The sequence below is a fragment of the Pteronotus mesoamericanus genome, unplaced genomic scaffold (assembly GCF_021234165.1).
Source record: "Pteronotus mesoamericanus isolate MK-2021 breed Mesoamerican mustached bat unplaced genomic scaffold, CSHL_Meso_final contig_32, whole genome shotgun sequence".
In the NCBI taxonomy this organism is placed as follows: domain Eukaryota; kingdom Metazoa; phylum Chordata; class Mammalia; order Chiroptera; family Mormoopidae; genus Pteronotus; species Pteronotus mesoamericanus.
In genome coordinates, this window is record NW_026555134.1 from 4,254,345 (window position 1) to 4,273,879 (window position 19,535).

Consider the following 19,535-nt stretch of genomic DNA (forward strand, 5'->3'; position numbering starts at 1 on the left):
TCGCGCCGACCGTTTGTATTTGGAACAGCCCGTCCAAGCCCGCCAAGCACCGCGGCTTTAGCGGCAAGATCTTCAAAGCCGCTGGCTCCCCAGAGCTCCACGATTCCTTGCTGCAGATTCTACATCACGTTCGTCCAGACCCCTGAGGACACTGACTCTGTTGAGAACCTTCTCGATGGTTAGTCCGATCCCAAGCGGCAGGGCAGAACTTGGTCTAGTTTTGATGCTCAGAGTGGCTCAGGATGCGAAGTGAGGAAACAAGGAATTTATAACGAATCGTAAACAATGGGAATAAACTGCTTTTTTCTTTAAGACTCATACCCCTGACGTCACTTCCGGCAACAATAGGAAACGTCAAAACTCGCACAGTCGGCAGCTCTAGCTGCCGCAGCTGGAGGTGCTTTCAGTTTGGAGGAATACAGTGCTGTTTCTGGGGTCCTCGCCGCCGTCACCTCCACGGGCGTGAACAAGTAAAGTTTGAACCAGCTTCTTCATGGCCTGGGCACCAGTTCCTGGCTGAGCCTTTTTCTTTTTTTCTTTTTTGGCTAAAAGCCCCCGCCAAGAGGCTGATTCGTCGCGGCGGCGGTGGGGATCGCAGGTCGCTCAGGTACAAGTGTCAGCCTAGCTATTTCAGAGCTCTTGTCTCTTTTCCTGGTACTTTTCTACTTTTCCTTTCGGAAATAAGATAACCGGTGCTTGCCAGTTGGCAGAAACTTGCCAACCAGCAAGACTTTGGGACCAATGACAGTGCAAACATCTTGAGTGACAGTGGTGATGGCTTATTGAAATGAGGAATCGGTGTCAGGAGGCGGGAGTAGGCTGTTCCCTGTGTTTCTAGGCCACTGGGGTAGGTCAGCTTGGGACCCCAGAGTGACCAGGCTTTATTCTTAAATAAAGCCGAGGAATGTCAATGATACTCTATTCTAACCCAAGGTGTTGCTTTTCAAGCAGAATGGGGACAGGGGGTGTGGATAGGCACAGTTTTCGGTTCTTTGCCTTCTTTTCAGTAATACGAATGCAAACACAGTTAAGGTCACGATAAATTGCCAGTTGCTTCAGTTGTCAAACTTTGGTTATAAATTTGGCAGATTCTTAGTTGGTCCTCTCTTGTTTCTCTGTGACTCAGCTCTAGTTTCTTCATGGGGGGTGTCAATTAAATATTGTTAATTGGATAAAATTACATTGATTCCTAATCCTCAGTCATTTGAGTATTTCGTTCTTGTTTTATTTTCAAGTTCTGTATGTATTTAGTAACTTAATAACTAAAGCTACTTGTTTTATCAACTGGAATTTATATTTTTAAGGATCCTAGGTGTTTCTCCCCAAATTAGTATATCATGACCTTTACTGCTGCAAAGTGGAGCTAATTTATATTTTCTATTTCAGCTTTTCTTCTACTTTTATTAATGTTTGGTGTTTGGTAACCTTATTTCTGAGGTAGAAGGGTCCCCCCAACCACGGCCTAAGAAAATTGGTTTACAAAATTGATCAGAATGAAGAATAAATTTTATTCAATTTTTTCAGTTTGAGTAGGAAACTTCTTATTTTTGTCCAGTTAACCTTGAGAATATGTCTGATGAGATACTGTGTTAGTTATCTATTGCTGAGTAACAAATCAGCCCCAAATTTAGCTGCTTAAAATAACAAACATTTGTTATGTCAAAGTTTTTGTGGGTTGGAAGTTTATGCACAAGTTAGCAGAGCACCTCTGACTCATGTACTTTCATGCAGCTGTAGTCAGGCTGTTCCTGGAGGCTGAGGTCTCACTTGGAGGCTCCATTGAGGGGTAGAAGGATCCATTTCCAAGTGCACTCACCTGGTTATTTTAAGTTATTAAAATCTTATTTTTGTCAAAACAAATTAATAGGTAACATCTTAGTGATTATTTGCTATGGAATGAAACTTTATATGAGTTATTTCATTTCATACAACAGCCATTTAAACATAAGTATTATTATTTCCCACATTACATATGAACAAACTAAAGCTTAGAACAGTCAAGTAAATTCCCCCAAGATCCAGTAAATAATAGCCAGTGGAGTGAGGATTTTAACTCTTCTGTTCCACCATATCGGGCTCCGTCATAGGCCTGCCTCACAATATAGCAGCTGGCTTCAATCTATGAGAGAGCACCCAAGACCCTATACATAGTCTTTTATAACCTAATCTCAGAAATTTGTCTCATCACTACTGCAACATTGTATGTTAGAAGTGGGTCAGTAATCCAACTCAAAATCGATCTGGAGAGGATTACACAGGGCATAAATCCCAGGATGCAAGGATCTTTGGGGGTCATCTTAGAGGCTGCCTATCTGTGTTGATAGTGGCTGATAACAGCAGACATATAGTCAACAGAAATGCAGTCAAGAAGGAGGAATGCCAGATTGTAAAGAAATAAACTTGTACAAGCCTTATCTCTCTTGGAAAACGTTTCCCCCCCTCTCTTCTTCCCCATACTAATTGTCTGAAGGGAGGCTGATTATTTTGCTTGTGAAACTGCCTGAGGGATGGTGTGTGTGAGAGGAATGTTTGCGTTTTTAGGGTCTCCGTGAGCAGAGAGAATTTCACAGCTGGAGGCTGTGTGTCTTTCTTACCCATTGCCATTTTATATGGTTGAAATTGTATCAAAACAAACATGAGCAAAGATAGCTTTTAAGGAGGAAAGAAGTTAGGAAAGGGCAGAGGAGAGCCTTCTGGAGTAGAAAGAATCCAGGTCATTGGCAGTCTTTATGGTGGTATGAGATCAAATAGGGATGGGAGAGGTGTGTCTTAGGTGGAAATGTGTCTTGTATGTCTGTTTTTAAGCATAATTAGGTGGCAGGTGCCACTTTTTCCAGCGTTACCTGGGTACACATTACCAGCACAGCTTTTATTAGTGAACCATACAGGTTTGTTAGAAATTAAAAATATGGACATCAGGGGTTTTTTGTGACATTATTTTGGCTGTGACCCACCGTAAAATTGCCTATGCTTCTTCCACATTTGAAAGATCTTGTAAATCCTTATCTGTTAGTAAAGTATTATTTAAGTTAATCTTTTATCCCCCAGGGCCTTAATACTGGACTGATTGTGTCAATTCTCAGATTGTAAATTTGGCTTTTAAATTGGGACTCCCTATCAGGTTAACATACTTCATTTATGGTAGTTTGAGGCAATGGCTGCAAAATTTTAAACAGATGCTGACGAAAGTAACACAGTTGAAATACTTCTACCCACAAAATATATTATGGTAATAACTTCTAGATACACTAAAACATGAATTGTAATTTATTATATATGATCAGTTTAATAGGAAATGTTTTGTGTGTTTATTGTGCTTTGTGTAGACTAAAACACTGAATTACCGAGAGATGGCCTTGGATCACAGTACATTGAAATTAGTCATTCAAATTTATGATTTTATAGTTCATTACTAAACAAACTGCTATATACAATTATATATTTTTTCTACTTTTGATTCATATTTGGAAACTGAAGCTAATCCCTTGGCTTGCCTGTGATGATACATCAAAATCATTAATATTGAAAGTCTATGAAATATATATCTGACTCATAATGCTTTCTTAAAAAACATTTACTGTATTTATTTTTAGAGAGAAGGGAAGGGAGGGAGAAAGAGAGGAAGAGAAACATCAATAAATCTATCAGCTGCCTCTCACACACCCCCAGCTGGGGACCTGGCCTGCAACCCAGGCATTGGAACTGGGAATCGAACTGGCGACCTTTAGGTTCGTGGCCTGGCACTCAATCTGCTGAGCCATACCACTCAGGGCTCGTGATGCTTTTTCATTGAACTATTTTACTTAGGATTTTTACAAAGACTTTATTTATTTATTTTAGAGAGAGGGGGAGTTAGGATGAAAGAGTGTGAGAGAAACATGAATCGGTTTCTTCTCCCTCACGCCCCAGCCCAGGACCAGGCCCCCAATCCAAGTATGTGCTCTGACCAGAATCGAACCAGCAACCTCTGGCTTTATGGGCCAACACTCAATCTACTGAGCCATGCCAGACAGAGCATATTTTATTTAAGATTTTAAAACAACTTTAATATCATACATCTACTTATAGATATTTATATTCTGTTTCTTTATTTTTTCTCATTATTTTTTTATTCTGATAAATTTATTGACACAGATTCTGCAATAAAACTAAAATGTCCTGATAGGACATTTTACATCAATTTTTATGTAGTAAGTAAGTTTTCATCATATTTGGGGCAAGAACTTTTATGATATATAGATAAGATATTTGTGGTTTTGAATTTAGGCAGCAAGTTTAGCGTGTTTAGCTCTGTGATCAGCAGTTTGTATCTTCTTCAAGAATAGACTGCATAGGCTTTTATAAGCTATTGGGGAAAAAGAAACAAGATTTTAGCAAGTAAGCCGTGCTTGGAAAACTGCCGTCAGCTCATACTGAGTAGTGATTTGTAGAAGTCAGGAACATAGCGAAGAGAAATGGAAAGGACAGATGCTAACTCCACATAAACACACATACACATATGTGTCTCCATCACCTCTTCATTTTACCTTTAAAAATTTTTTTTCTCATTTTATTTTTATAGAATCATAGAATTTTATAGCTAAAAGACCTTAGGGATCATCAAGTTCAAAACCCTTGTAATAGCAGTGAGGAAAGTGAGACTTTGAAATTTAAGTGACTTGCCCAATACTTAAAACTAGTTAAGGAGCCTGGCAGTGGCCAGTTTGGCTCAGTTTGTTGGAGTGTCATACCGTAACCAAAGGGTTGTAGGTTCAGTACTTGGTTAGGGCACATACCTAGGTTGCAGGTTCAATCCCCGGTCTAGGTACTTACAGGAGGCAACCAATCGATGCTTCTCTCTCACATCAATGTTTCTCTCTCTCCCTTACTCCCTTCTTTCCTCCCTCTCTAAAAGCAATGAAAAAATGTCCTCAGGTGAGATTTAAAAAAAGGGAAAGGAGCTTGACTCAAATCCATGTTTTGTGTCAGTCTTTTTATTATTAGATGTTTTCTCATTTCATTTCTGATTTTCCTCCTATTTTGGGTTTCCCTCAATATTCATTTTATTTTAATACATTGTTTGGTTTGTATAAAAGTAATTCCATTAGAATTACAGGGGTTTTTGGTTTGTATTTTTTAATTCCACAACCCTCACAGGAAGGGCCATTGTGGTTGGTGGGCATGGAGTGTGCGGTATGTCCCAATGAGGCAGGTCAGGATGTGCAGCTGCTGATTATAATTAGGTTGAGCAAATAGTTCAGTTAAGTAAGAACCAGTGTAATTAAAAATAATGCTAGTGAAAAGAATGATAAATTTATTTTATTTAAAAGTTAAAACAGACAAGGACTATTTTTTGCAAAAGAAGCTGAAGAAATTAAAGTGAAATTAAATAGCTACAAAATTCTCAGCTTTTCAGTTGCATTTAAATGACACATCTTAATTTTTACATTTGTTTACATTTGTTTGGTAACACTCATTATAGAATCAAATTAAAGAACAGGAAAAATCCTCCAGAAAACAAAGTAATATTGTAAATCTTTGTGAATTAAAAAAAGTACAACTGGTATGCCTTTTAGGAACAAAAACTGCTCTTGCAGGACCAGATCTTTAAATTTAATGAGTGGGTTTTTTTTATGTGTTTAATGTACCCTGTGACCTCTTAGTACTTAGCTATTTCCCTTTCCTCCTTAGAAAGACCTCCTTGTGGACATACCCGTCCTTCATTTCTCTACAATTGTTGCCTTTCAATTTTAGAGGTGTGATTGGTTATCAAGTTTTTTCTTTTCTTTTCTTTCCTTTCCTTTCCTTTCCTTTTTTTTTTTTTTTTAAATTCTCAGACTTTTCTAAACAACTTTGGTGGTCTGTTCTTTTGGAAGTAGAAAAATAAATGCTGTGCTGCAAAATTGATTCTAAATGTCTCATAGAAAATATTTTCTCACAGACTCTCCTATGTTCCTCCTCCATTAAGTAATATCACATGATATCACTTAAAGGTTTTTAAAACCTAGAATAGACAAAACTATAGTTGTTAATTTTCTGCTGTGGAAAATGAAAAATTTCAAAAAGATGCAAATAAGTATTGTAGTTTTTCCTCAATCTTTAAATCTTAATAGAAATTTCACTTGAGAGGTAACTCCTTTGGTACATATTTTAGATCTTTTTCTGAGATAGGAAACTCTTATTTATAAATTTATTGTGCAGACACTTAACGAAATATTGAAGATAACCAGCCATTTATGAGTATTTAAATGAGATTTTTCACATCAATCATTGTAAGCCAGTGATTTAACCTTGCTTGCTGAGGAAGAGACTTATGGAAACAAGAGTATTTAAAGCAGAATACTTTTGAGACCTCCAGAGTCCTTTATATTCTTCCTATCTTCAGCTTGTATTCTCTACATGCATAGTGTATAAACCATTCTTTCTTTCATACAGTTGTCTCCACAGCATGTGCTATTTGAAAGCTTAGTGTCATGAAATTACTTAAATATTAGCATAGTTACTTTTTTCTCATAGAATAATGCTTTATTTAATGTTTAACTGTTACAAGCTGCTGTTTTGATTAAAGCTGCTTAATACTTTAAATATAGGTTTTATATTACATATAGCAACAGCTATTAATACTATCCAAAATACCATCCCTTCTTTAGAAATACAGCCATCTACTGGAAGTAAATAGAATATTATTGTTCTTAAAAACTAACTGATATAATTGTTGGTAATTAATCTAATTTATACTGCCTTCTAGGTGGAAGTTCCTTTATGCTGTTTGAGACTAATTCATTTAGACTAAAACTTTACTTCTTCTTTTTTCCTTTTTTTTAGAAAAATGAGAACTCTATCCAAAATCATGTCAAAAAAAGTACTATAGCTATTTCTTAGATGTGTACATTAGAAAAAAAGAAAGTGAAGCAGGACCTATGTCCTGCCTCACCAATTAAAAGAGGCTTTTATATGTTCTGTTAGTTAAGGCTCATTAGAAAGCCTATAAAATAGATAGGAGTGAATTCCCCTATTTTATAGGAAATAGAAGCTCTGAGACCTTGTTTGAAGTATTTAGTCACACACCATATGGCATAATTGGAGCCCCAATTTTAAATTCACCCTCCAGACTAACAGTGTCAAGAAAACTTCGACCCATTTCTCTTTCGGGCATTAACATATCAATAGTGGTTAAACATTATGGTAGTACTTAACACTAAAAGGTATTTGTTGTCACTGACCTTATTTGCCAAACTTTTTATATATAGTGTGTCAGCCTAAACTAAGTTAGTTTCTACTTAGTACTTGTTATTTTCTTTTCCTAGCAAAGTTTGATGGAATCTCTCCAAATTTCACAAGTCCTAAATTAATGAAATGTAGAACCAGGATTAGGACTACTCTGGTAATTAAATCCAAAATAATCAGGTGTTCTCTGAAATGCAAGTTATCGCTTAAATAAGATAAAATAAAAGTTATCATTTAAAAGGGCTTGAGGGGCGACTACAAAACTACTTACTATATATAAACTGCCTACGATTGGCTAGGTTCTGTAAATCGCATTGGATTAGAATTACCCATTTTACTGACAAAGCAGATAAGGACCACAGACTGCAGGCTCATCAGATTCTCTGTTGGAGTTTGAACCAGTTCTTTTCACATCAAAGGCAGGGTGCTTTCCACAGGAACAGTAGCCTGCAAGAAAGCACAGCTGGGAACAAGAGTGGAGGTAATAAGCAGTGTCAGAGGTAAAGGATGTCAGCCGGTGAGGAAGAAACACATGGTACATTGCCTTTGCCATCTGTATGCTCTAATAACTCTGGGCATGTGGTTTGGTGGTTAAGAATAAAAGCTTTGGACTCTGATAGACCTGAGTTTGAATCCTAAATTTCCATTTGCCAGCTATCAGATCTCAGGCCAAGTTACTTAACTTCTCTGGGTCACTACTGCCTCAGCTATAAATTAGAATAACAATGTCTACCTCTTAGGATTGTTGGAAGGATTAAAATGAAATTTTCACCGAGTTCTTGGCACAGTAAGAAATAAATGGTGGTTCAAAGTACAAAAATAATTTTGTTTAATATTTATATTATTACCTAAGTAAATACATAATATGTATAAAAGGAGGAAACAGCCAGGAATTCTAAGCCTTAAATCTACACACACACACAAAAAGGTAAAGAGGTGTTTTCCTACTTTCTTTAACAAAGTTTCTCCATCCTTTGAAATAAAAATTTGTATCAAAAATAATTCTTTTTGACTATGTGATGTTTTTCTTGACAGGGGCCTCTACTACTCTTAGGCCATAATGCTGAGCCTTTTTCTCCTCAGTTAATGGTTTCCACTCTGTAGGCGCTAGGGCAGTAATTCCTAGACTGAGTGAACATAAAACTCAAGAGTTTTTCCAAAATCATATGCCTAAGCTCCACAACCAAGAGACTTCTGTGAACAGATAGGTTATAAGATTAATCAAAATAACTAATGGATACCCTTTACTAGGATTCACCAATTAAAGTAATTTTGCAACATTGCTTTATCATTCTCTCTATATAAAGAGAGAGGTTAGTGATTTTTTTTTTTAAATTATAGCCATTGTACAGTTACCAAATTCAGGATATTTAACATTGGTGCCCTGTTTTTATCCAATCTTTAACCCATTTATCTAGTTTTTCAATTGTCCCAATAATGTCCTTCATAGCAATTTTTTTCCAGTACAAGATCCAGCCCACATATTGCATGTGGATGCCAGGTTGTTTATTCTCTTTTAATATGGAACTGTTCCACAGCCTTTCTTTGACTTTCCAGCATTGGCATTTCTGAAGGAAAAAAATAGTCATTTTACAGACTTTATTTGGGTTCCTCTGATATTCTCATGATTAGATTCAGCTTATGCATCTTCTGCCTGAACACCGTATAATTCATGTTATGTCCTTCTTGGGGTATCACATCATGTCCATTTGACTCTTATTGGTAAAAGTTAATTTTGATCATTTGGTTAAATACTGTCTGATTTCTTATTTTTTTTTTGGTAATTAATGAGTAATATCTGGGGAGATACTTTGAGACTCTGTAAATATTCCATTCTTTATCAAACTCTAGATTCAGCATCCATTGATAATTCTTGCCTGAGTAATTTTTCCAGTGATGGTTGTAAAGTGGTGATTTTTCCCATTATTCTATCTTTATATTGACAGTATTTTATATAGACTCTAAAGGAGAGCTTTCCTTCCCTTTTCCTTCATGTATATATTTGTGTATTTATTTATTGATTGATCATCAGTATAGAATCATGGATTCTTTTTTATGTGGTGGATTATAATCCCTTATTTTTTTAATTGATTGATTTGAGAGAGAGGAAGAGAGGGAGGGAGAGGGAGCCCCCCGCCCCCCCCCCCCCCCCAGTTTGTTGTTCCATTTACTTATGCATTCATTGGTTGGTTGATTCTTGAATGTGCCCTGACCTGAGATGGAACTTGCAACCTTGGTGTATGGGGACAACGATCTAACCACCTGAGCTACCTGGCCAGGGCTATAATCCATTATTGTCCTTATTTTTATTTTGATGCCCAAATTGTCCCAGGCCAATAGGACCTTCTTTAAATTAGCTCCTAATGTCCTTTTTGACATTGTGTCATTGCTTTTTTTTGTTTTGATTTTCTTTTAGCTCATTGGACATTCATAATCCATATTTAAGAAACATTTGCATGGTAGCCCTTGAAGAGGTGTCCAACCGGCAGCCCACATGCTGCATGCGACCCAGGATGGCTGTGAATGCGGCCCAACACAAAATCATATATTTACTTAAAACCTTTTTTTTGCTCATCAGTTTCCATTAGTCTTTGTATATTTAATGTGTGGCCCAAGACAACTCTTCTTCCAGTGTGGCCCAGAGACACTGAAAGGTTGGACACCTCTGCATAGGGGGTTCCAAGTGGACTGGAAAGGGCAAAGTTGGGAGAAAGATGTACTTTTCTACCATACTCACATGTAGCAGAGCTTCAGTGGGTTCCTAGTGGATTTACTCTAGGCAAACTCAATTTGTAGTATGTAGAGTATGTGATTTTACAACTATGTCTATTAGATTAATGTTAAACTTAGCCCTGACTGGGTTGCTAAGTTTTTTGGAGCATAGTCCGTGCACAGAAAGGTTGTGAGTTCCATTCCCAGAAAGGGCACATACCTAGGTTGTGGGTTCAATCCCCAGTTGCGGTGCACACAGAAGGCAACCAATGGATGTTTCTCTTTTACATCAGTGTTTATCTCTCCCCCTCTCTCTTTCACATCCTCTCTCTCTAAAATCAATAAACATATCCATGAGTGAGGATTAAAAAAAGGTAAAGATTAAACTTAACACTTACTGAAGAGTCACTGGGTGAAACCAGGAAAAAAACCCAGGCGATAGTGTGTGAGTGTTGCTGCTGCACTTTAATGCTTGCACATTGGATCTTTGGGACAATAAAAAGCTGATTGATAGATGTGTGCATCTGTATATGGTTGCCCTTGCTCTGGTCTGATAGCCGCTATGCGGGGCCACTTGTTAATGCTAGTGTGGGAGGAGGGGAGTCTTTTCTCTAGTGTCATTCCATTTCTTTAGTGAAAACATTTTACCTAGGTAAGGAAAGGGGCTGAGGTCAATGCCTAAGCATTCTAGACACATGATGTATGCGGGTTGGTGTATAGATTGTAGTCTGTTGTTCCATATACACACATTTAATTTAATTCTCACAAAAATTGTAAAGGGGGATTTTTTTTTTCAGTATTGTATAAGGAAGGAAACAGTGACCCAGAGATGTTAATCCTGTTTTTTGTTCCTCGTTTTGCTCTGAATTAATCCTATCTTCATACTGTGTTTTGGACCCTTAAAAGCCTCTCGAGGGTTCTATAATGTGCTTCTCTCTCTGCACTATTCCAGACTTTTCTCCTCCTTCCTCTTCATGGGTTCATTACTAACCACTCTGCTTTCCACTTTCATGTTACAGAAATCTGTTGAAATCTCATGTCCACTCAACATCCTGTTTTTCCTTCCCTTATAGGTTTAGTTTCTACCGTTTTAAAAATTCCCTTTCTCTCATTTTAATAGGAGGCAAAGGTGATAAATATGTGTGCTCAACCTTATATCTTTAACAAAAAGCCAAAAGTTGACCATACAAGATTGTTTCAAAAGTGGGTTAGAACATCCTTTCTTCTATCTGCTGTTCAATTGATTCCTTATGTCAGTAATTTTCAACCTTTTTCATCTCATTGCACACATAAACTAATTATTCAAATTCTGCGGCACACCAAAAAATTCAGTTTTTGCTGCTCTGACAAAAAAAAATTAAGTATAATTTTGATTTATTCACAGTGGATGGCTATTATTGTGTTGGCTGTTGTCATTTTTGTTTTTGTTTTTGTTTTAATTTGATGATCTAAGGAAAAAGAAGTCAGTGCCCCTGACTAACTAGTCAGGAATTGCATGTTTTAAAAATTCTTGCGGCGCACCAGTGTCCCGTGGTACACTGGTTGAAAATCACTGCCTTATGTCATAAATCATGTTAATGAGATGGTACCCTACCATCTGGTTCTGGTTTAAAACCTATTTCTAAAACTATGAATGAATTAAAATAATTTTAGAGTTAAGAATATTAAAATTAAGTTATATAATACCAAAAAGAGGTTTTTTGGAAGGAAAAGCACCAATGATGCCTAATAACCCTGTATGTAACCTGCATAAAATGTTGACAGCGAGGGGTACCGTAATCGTTTAGTGGAGATAGTGGCTGTTTGTTCCATAAATGGATCTTTAGCTAAGCAAGAAGCTGTATACACTCTTCTTGTTAAATATTTTCCAAAGACTTCATTTTTGAAAAATGCTGGAATCTTCCTAAAATCATGTTAATTTCCATCGATGTCATCCTAGCTACCAGGCACATCATAGCATTTTAGGAATAGAAAGTTAAATTTGAAGAGTAAGATATGATAATAAATGCCAAAATATGAAATTCATATACATGAGGGGAAAATAGCCCTTTGTCTTTTAGCTGATGTGACTTCTGAGTATCCCAGGTCACTTAGATTGGTTACCAGTCCCTGTTCAGTAGATCATTAATCCCAGGTTTTAGAGTCTCCTGTCCACAACCACGCACATGGAGTGCATTTGTAGGTGATGCAGAACTGAGCACAAATATTTGACCTTTAAACCTAACAACATATGATAGTTCTGAGACAGAGGGAACAGTATTTGACTACTGTAGTTAAATTGATAGCCATGTTTGCATAATTCCAGGAAAATATAAATTCTTGAATAGTATTCATTTGCCTAGTTGGCCATTGCTTCATTTGATACTTCACCCAATTTTAAAAGGAGTTCCAAGTTTTATTATGCTTGTGTTAATCATACTCCATGAAGAATTTAAACTTACTAAAGAGTATCTAAATCTTTGTTTATTAGTATCAATTTTATTACCATTTTGAAAAATAACAAAATGTTTCTTAATTGCTATGATTTTCCCCCATAATTTATTTCTCCTCTGAAAGAAATAATTTCAACTTTGATATGTTTCAGAGAATATTTTTTAGCATAATTTCTCTTCTGTAACCTAAGTAATTCTGAAATTTTTGCTTATTTCTGTCAGATAATAAATAATGACATACTATTTCTACATTTGGAGACCAAGAGAAAATATCTTTGGTTTCATTTTGAAGCTTCTTAGAATTTTATAGATCCTCTGAACATGATAAAATAAATTCAAATTTGGAAGAAAATGCATGGGACTTCTTGAATAATATTACCAATAATTTACAGTTCTCATTGTTTGTAGATTTTGTATTAGTGAATTTGCCTACTCATCAGTTTTTTTTTTTTTTTAATCCCTCAAATCAATTCTTGTGGCACTTTTCTAGTTATTCTTGGACATTTGCAGAGCTGCAAAAATTTGCATCTGTGGAAGCACACATTCCCAGCTAAGTTTGAATAAGGCAGTGTTTTGCCTTCTTGTTTCAGTTCTCATGCTGCAAACAAATCTTTCATTTTTCACATTTCTGCTGTTTGTCAATGATGTTGTGATTTAAAATGGCCCCCAAGTGTAACGCTGAAGAGCTGTTTGGTGTTCTTAAGTGTAAGAAGGCTGTTACGGTGCTCTATAGAGAAAATACCTGTTAGGTAAGCTTTCAGGATTGGTGAGTTCTGTGTTAATAAATCAACAGGAATACACATAAAACAAGATTATGTATTGATGTTTTGTCCACAAGCTCATAGGAACCTAACCCTACATTTCTGCTAGAGGCAGTCGTTCAGTATTTGCTAATTGTTTGCAATGACTTTATAGAACTAGAAGAATTGCCTGTTTTTTATTTGTACATGAAATAGATTAATTATGTTCTTTTAAGAGTATTGTTTCCAGGAAATATATATCTATTTTCCTCAATCCATTTTGAGGGAACAAATAATCAGGAGTAATTTCATCACAAAATACACATTTACACCAAAATTACTTATTTGAAATACAAAAGTTTCTTCTGTGTTTAACTTTTATTAAGTTTGAAACTCTGCCTCTTCAGTGAGTCCTATATGCAGATAATATTTTGACTAAATAATTGGCACCAATGACAGATTTTAAGAGTTTGAAATCATGTAAGAACCCAGCATGAAACTATCATATTTTATATCTCTTTTAGAGCCAGATGTTGAAGCATAGTAATGATAACATAAGGAACTGTTTCATGCAACTTCTATTGACACTATCGTAAGGCATGCTGTGTTTTAAAAAAAATTTTGTGAAACAAGGCAAGATGTTTTTTAGGTTTTGGATTTTTAAAAAAAATTTGGTCATTGATATAAAAACACCCCTGCATTTATGAGGGAAAAATTACCATGGATAAAATATCAGATAACTAAAGAATTATGGATATAAGCCTTACCACACTGTGCAAGTATCAGCATGAACAAATGAGTTTACTGGTAGGCAGAACATCAGGACAATTAAAGTGTCATTAAATATATTTTACCAAAGGGCTCATTATTTTCATTTTTTAAAGATTTTATTTATTTATTTTCAGAGAGAGGGAAAGTGAGAGAGAAAGAGAAGGAGAGAAACATCAGTTGGTTGCCTCTTGCGCATCCCCCCCTCGGGACCTGGCCTGCAGCCCAGGCACGTGCCCCTACTGGGAATGGAACTGATGACCTTTGGGTTGGCAGGCCAGCACTCAGTCCACTGAGCCACACCAGCCAGGATATTTTCACTTTATTAAAGTATCATTTTGTTAAGTTACTAGATAACATCTTAGTGATTATTCACTGTGGAATGAACATTTTATGTGTTATTTAATACAACAGCATTTTGAACTAGAAGTATTATTTCTCACATTCCATATGAAGAAACTAAAACTAACAATAGTCAAGTAAATCCCCCAAGATCCTGTAAGTAATAACCAGTGGAGTGAGGATTTTAACTCATCCGTGCAACTCCAGAGTTCACCACACTGCTCCCTCCACGTCTTGCTTCACAATGTCTGCAATGGATATCATGTCCTGTTGTGAGTTTTATCACTTTTCTGACAGTTCTACCCACATTCCACCTCCCTGTTACTCTAAGGAGGAGCAGGAGTGGGGGTGGAACACTATAAACACCCTTGCCTTTCTCCAAAGGATAAACTTGTGATATTAATCTCCCTCCAGTGGTTTATTGTATTGTGTATCAACAACTGCTTTAAAAGAAAAATGGAGTCCCAAAAGGTCAATCTCCAGTATTATTTAACAGTAGGAGAATAGAAAATACGGGTTTGTTGTTTTTTTTTTTTTGTCTGAATTATGTGTACATGAACTTAAAACTTCCACTCTCCCCATCAAGTTTTTTAATTTAAGAACCAGCTGCTGGCATTACCTCTTACCTGCCGGATGCTTTCTGAATCACATTCAGCACTCCATTTTAGTGATCCCCATTAAAATCGAGAGCCTAGGGAAATCACCCTAAATCTGTGTTCCCTAGCAACATCCCTGAGAGTAACAGCAGCTGCTTAACCATATGCCACTACAAAGATGCTGTAGGGGAAATACACAGAAATTGATATTAAATACCTTAAATCTTGACACTTCAAATACCGTAGTTACCATTGATTTTTTTTTTTTTTTACCTTTAATTGTGCTAAAGCAAAGGAGAATATGTTTAAGAATCTGAAATGACAGGCTAGATGAGCTTAGCAATCAATGTTTTAGATATTTCCTTGCTAAGATGAACACAGAAATAGCCATGATGAAAATAAAATACCTTTTTTTATAATGTGATTCTTAAAATATTGTTTGCATCAAAATTAAATTGTACATATGTTGTAATATGATATGACATAGTTAAACATTAAGTGAACTTAAAATTTCTTACACATTTTTTTGAAATTCTGTATTTGTGTGTGTGTGTAAATTGTTTTACTTTCTCTGTTGTTTTTTCTGGGATGTCATATACTTAAGATCATATTATGTAGCCCTTCAGATCAGTTCCTTTCACTTAGTAATATACATTTAAGTCTCCTGCATGTCTTTTTATGGCTTGAGCTATCAAGCCGTAAAAAGTGCTAAATACTCCATTACAAGGATGTATTGGATGTACTGTGGTTTATCCATTCACTTACTGAGGGACATCCTGGTTGCTTTTAAGTTTTGGTAATTATGGGTAAAGTTGCTATTAACATTCCTGTGCAGGTTTTTGTATGGACATAAGTTTTCATCTTATTTAGGTAAATATCAAAGGGCATGAATGCTGGATTATATGATAAAAGCATGTTTAGTTTTCTGAGAAACTGCCATACTATCTTCCAAAATGACTGTGCCATTTTGCATTCCCCCATCCTTGCCAGCATTTGTTGTTGTCAGTGTTGTAGCTTTTAATCGTTCCTGTAGACGTGTAGTAGCAGCTATCTCATTGCTGTTTTGATGTGTAATAGTATCTCATTGCTGTTTTGACTTGTGATTACATTAATGACATGTGATGTTGAGCATCTTTTCATATGCGTATTTGCTATGTGTATATCTTTTTTGGTGAGGCATGTTTTGAGATCTTCTGTTTATTTTTAAGTGGATTATTTGTTTTTTTATTGTTGAGTTTTAAGAGTTCTTTGTATATTATGGATTCCAGTCCTTTATCAGATAGTGTTTTGCAAAGATTTTCTCCCAGTCTGTGGCTTATCTTTTTATTATCTTAAGATTCTATAATAAAAATAAAAATTTAATTATTGTAGCTTAACCACTAATAGAGGAGCTGGTACCATAATTGTCCTTTGTGTTGTACGGAGGAGAGGTTATCTTTTGTGGTTTGTCTGTAAAAATACATTTTCCCACATTTAGAAATCATTAATATGTTCCTTTTCTTTGTATCTCCCATCCCCTTATAGTTTAAGCTCCTGTAAGTCTAAGCTCTTGTAAGGAGGAGGAATAAAAAATTATCCCGGACACTGTGTTTGTTTGTTTTCATCAAGAAGTAACCCGTCATAGTGACCGTTATCCAAATAATGGCCAGTAACTTAAATATGCATGTGGATCATTTCTTTATAGATACTGAAAAAAATAATAACTTTGACATTCTTTGAAATTCTACTCAAAGTTGTTCCTAATAACTTTCCAAGTCTTTGGTTATTCGTGAATTTTGTTTCTTGGTTTTGTTTTTGTTTTTGTTAATCCATATTGTAAACAGCTAATTAAAACATAGTTTAAGGTCAGGTTATGCTATTAAATTTAGTTTAATGATTTTATACAAAAATCAAAATCAGTATTTTTCCCAAACTTTTGAAATACATACACATATTAGAAGTCAACTTGGGTTTGTAAAACGAGTATTCTGTTTGGAAAAGAGATCATGAAAGTAATTATATTAGCTCAAAGCTCATTCTGATTTCACTTTTCTCAGTGAATTAAGTTGCATAGGAAAAGTTACTTATTTTAAAACCAAGATCATATAGGAAGTTCTAGGCCATTTGTTTTCTATATATTTGTATGCGATATATTTGAAAGTCCGATACTTGTAACAGATAGATGTGAGCTGCCCTGGTTGGAGGTCAGCTGGGTGGAGGTGGAGGAGACTGGAGCGCACTCTCTTGTGCCTTTTCCCAGTTATCTCTGAGGAATCCATAGGGTTATTGGAGAAAAACTAGAAAATTAGTCTAAATTATGATTTTCATTTAAAGCAACAACAAAACCAAATAGTCATTACTGAGCTATTTATCGTGGAGTTCTAGGTGTCTAATTTATAAGGTTTCTGAATTAGACTTCAGGGTCTATGTTACATTTTATTACAGTCTACAACATAAATGTAGACTGGCAAGAATTAAACTAAAAGCCTGTTTCACAGCTGTTATGCATCTGGGGGTTTGGTTAAAAGGGGCTAGCTTAGCTTAGCCTGAGTTGTGATAAAAAGCAGGGTCTAGAGGCCTTTTAACTCAAGTCCTGTGCTCTGATCAGAGCTCTATTTAATACTGGCCCATAAGTCCACATGATTATAATTTGTAAGAGTCTTTAGGACACCAGTAACTTTTAAATCTCACCATGTGAAAAATTATTATGTCACCTGTGGACTTTAAAAGTAGTTAGCAAACTGGGATAAAGGTGATAATCAAACCAAATATTTCTGAAACTTTCTTTGTCCAAGGTTTCTATGTATGATATACCAGCTATCCTTTGTAACGCATTACTCCTTAATATGCTTTAATGAGGAATGTTAATTCTGATAAATGAATGCTTCATGTCAGAGTTGTACCACTGGGAAAGGCAGGTTCCGTTTTTAATGTAACCTTTTACATTTGGCTTCCTCCCAGGCTTGCAGATGGGTCAGGGGCTGTGGAGAGTAGCCAGAAACCAGCAGCTACAGCAGGAAGGCTATAGTGAACCAGGCTACCTCAGCAGAGAGCAGAGCAGGAGGATGGCTGCCAGCAGCATTTCTAACACCAGCCATCGTAAACAAGTCCAAGGAGGCATTGATATATATCATCTCTTGAAGGCAAGGAAATCTAAAGAACAGGAAGGATTCATTAATTTGGAAATGTTGCCTCCCGAGCTAAGCTTCACCATCTTGTCCTACCTGAATGCAACTGACCTCTGCTTAGCTTCCTGTGTTTGGCAGGACCTCGCTAATGATGAACTTCTGTGGCAAGGGTAAGTTTAATCCACCGTGTTCGATTCCAATATCTTTGAACATAATCATCTTAACGGTTCTTTTTATACTAGATATACATGTATTATGAAATATTTGTTTCAATCAGGACTTGTATTTGGGTTGTTCTTTATTAAAACCCGGAAGTACAAAGAAAGAGTTATCATCACAGTGAAATTTGATATTGGGAAAAGGAGGGCAGTATAAAAGAAAATAATGAATTACAATTAGAAGAGAGGTTACCAATCAAGAGTGTCAGTTTATCATAAAGCCAAAATTGTCAGTTTCGTCTAAAAATACAAGTTGTTAAGTGAGAGCTTATCATCTAAAACTGGTGTAGTTTGTGCTTCCCTTGTAAAGAAGAGGCATACCTAAAAATCGATAAATATTCTTCAAATCTTATTGTTTTCATTGGTACAGATGTAGTATGTCTGTGTTTGTGTACTCATTTATATATTTATTTTTATCAGAGGTGCTTATTAGCATAAACTTTGGTGAATATTTCATCTACTTTTAATTTTTTTCTAACCACCATGTAATCAATGAAATAGGCAAATATTAGAAAACAAGGAGATGATCTACTTGCTAAACTGAGTGTAGATTATAGAAATTTTAGCAGTTATTATACCAGTTTAAATTTAAGGTATAAATCTAAGAATGTTTGATGGAATAGAATCTATTTTATTGAACCTAAATTAATCCTGAAATAGCATATGTACTTATGTTGTGAGAATGTACTAAACACAGGAGAATCATTGGTTTTCTAGCATTCTTTACCAAAGTTTATTTAAGTCTCATTATTTTAAAAATGGACTGCATAATAACCTAAAACATACTTTTAAAAAAGGACACAATGCAATATACAGATCCTGTATCATAGAAGTATACACTTGAGATTATCGAGGGGGAGGGGTGGTGTAGATGGAAGAGGGTATAGGGGAGATAAATGGTAATGGAAAAAATAATTTAAAAAATGAAATGTACCACTTGAAACTTGTGTGATCCTAGTAATCAATGTCACTCTAATATATTTAATAGAAAAATAAGAAAAAGTCTTTTTGAGACTTTAATTTCTAAATGTAAATCTAATTGAATTAATAAATTATCTAAATAGCAATCTTTAGTCAAAATGTATTACCAACAATGGCATTCCTCAGGCTTCCTGATGCAACAGAATTACAGTATTAATTATATGGTTCATTTTTCAACGTCTAAATAGATATAAATCATTAGTATCATCTTGTTCTCTCATTGTCTTGCCATAGTGAAAGTATGACAAAAGTGAGATGAAATTCTATTAATTAGTAATATTTAAAATAAATTATGGTTATTAATTTTTTAATGGTTTAGTATGAGGCAATGAAAATACTTTAAAACTGGTTCATTTTATTTATAATCTCCTTTCTACATTTTAGTATTTCCGGCAAACTTATGTTTTTTGAAAAAAAAGTTTATATCTAAGCT

At 35.5% G+C, this 19,535-nt stretch overlaps 1 protein-coding gene across 2 annotated transcripts in view; it reads left to right on the forward strand.

Annotated features, from left to right (window-relative positions):
- Window positions 1-352: 352 nt before the first annotated feature.
- The window catches only part of FBXO8 (F-box protein 8), a 42,343-nt gene continuing 23,160 nt past the window's right edge, over window positions 353-19,535 (forward strand). Inside the window, exons 1-2 of one of the 2 annotated variants that reach the window (XM_054576044.1) lie at window positions 353-607; window positions 17,737-18,073. In XM_054576044.1, coding sequence (XP_054432019.1) covers window positions 17,745-18,073 — 329 coding nt within the window. In that variant the 5' untranslated portion in view covers window positions 353-607; window positions 17,737-17,744. Of the gene's footprint in view, window positions 608-17,736; window positions 18,074-19,535 lie in introns of those variants that run through there. The other variant, XM_054576045.1, reaches the window with a different exon arrangement.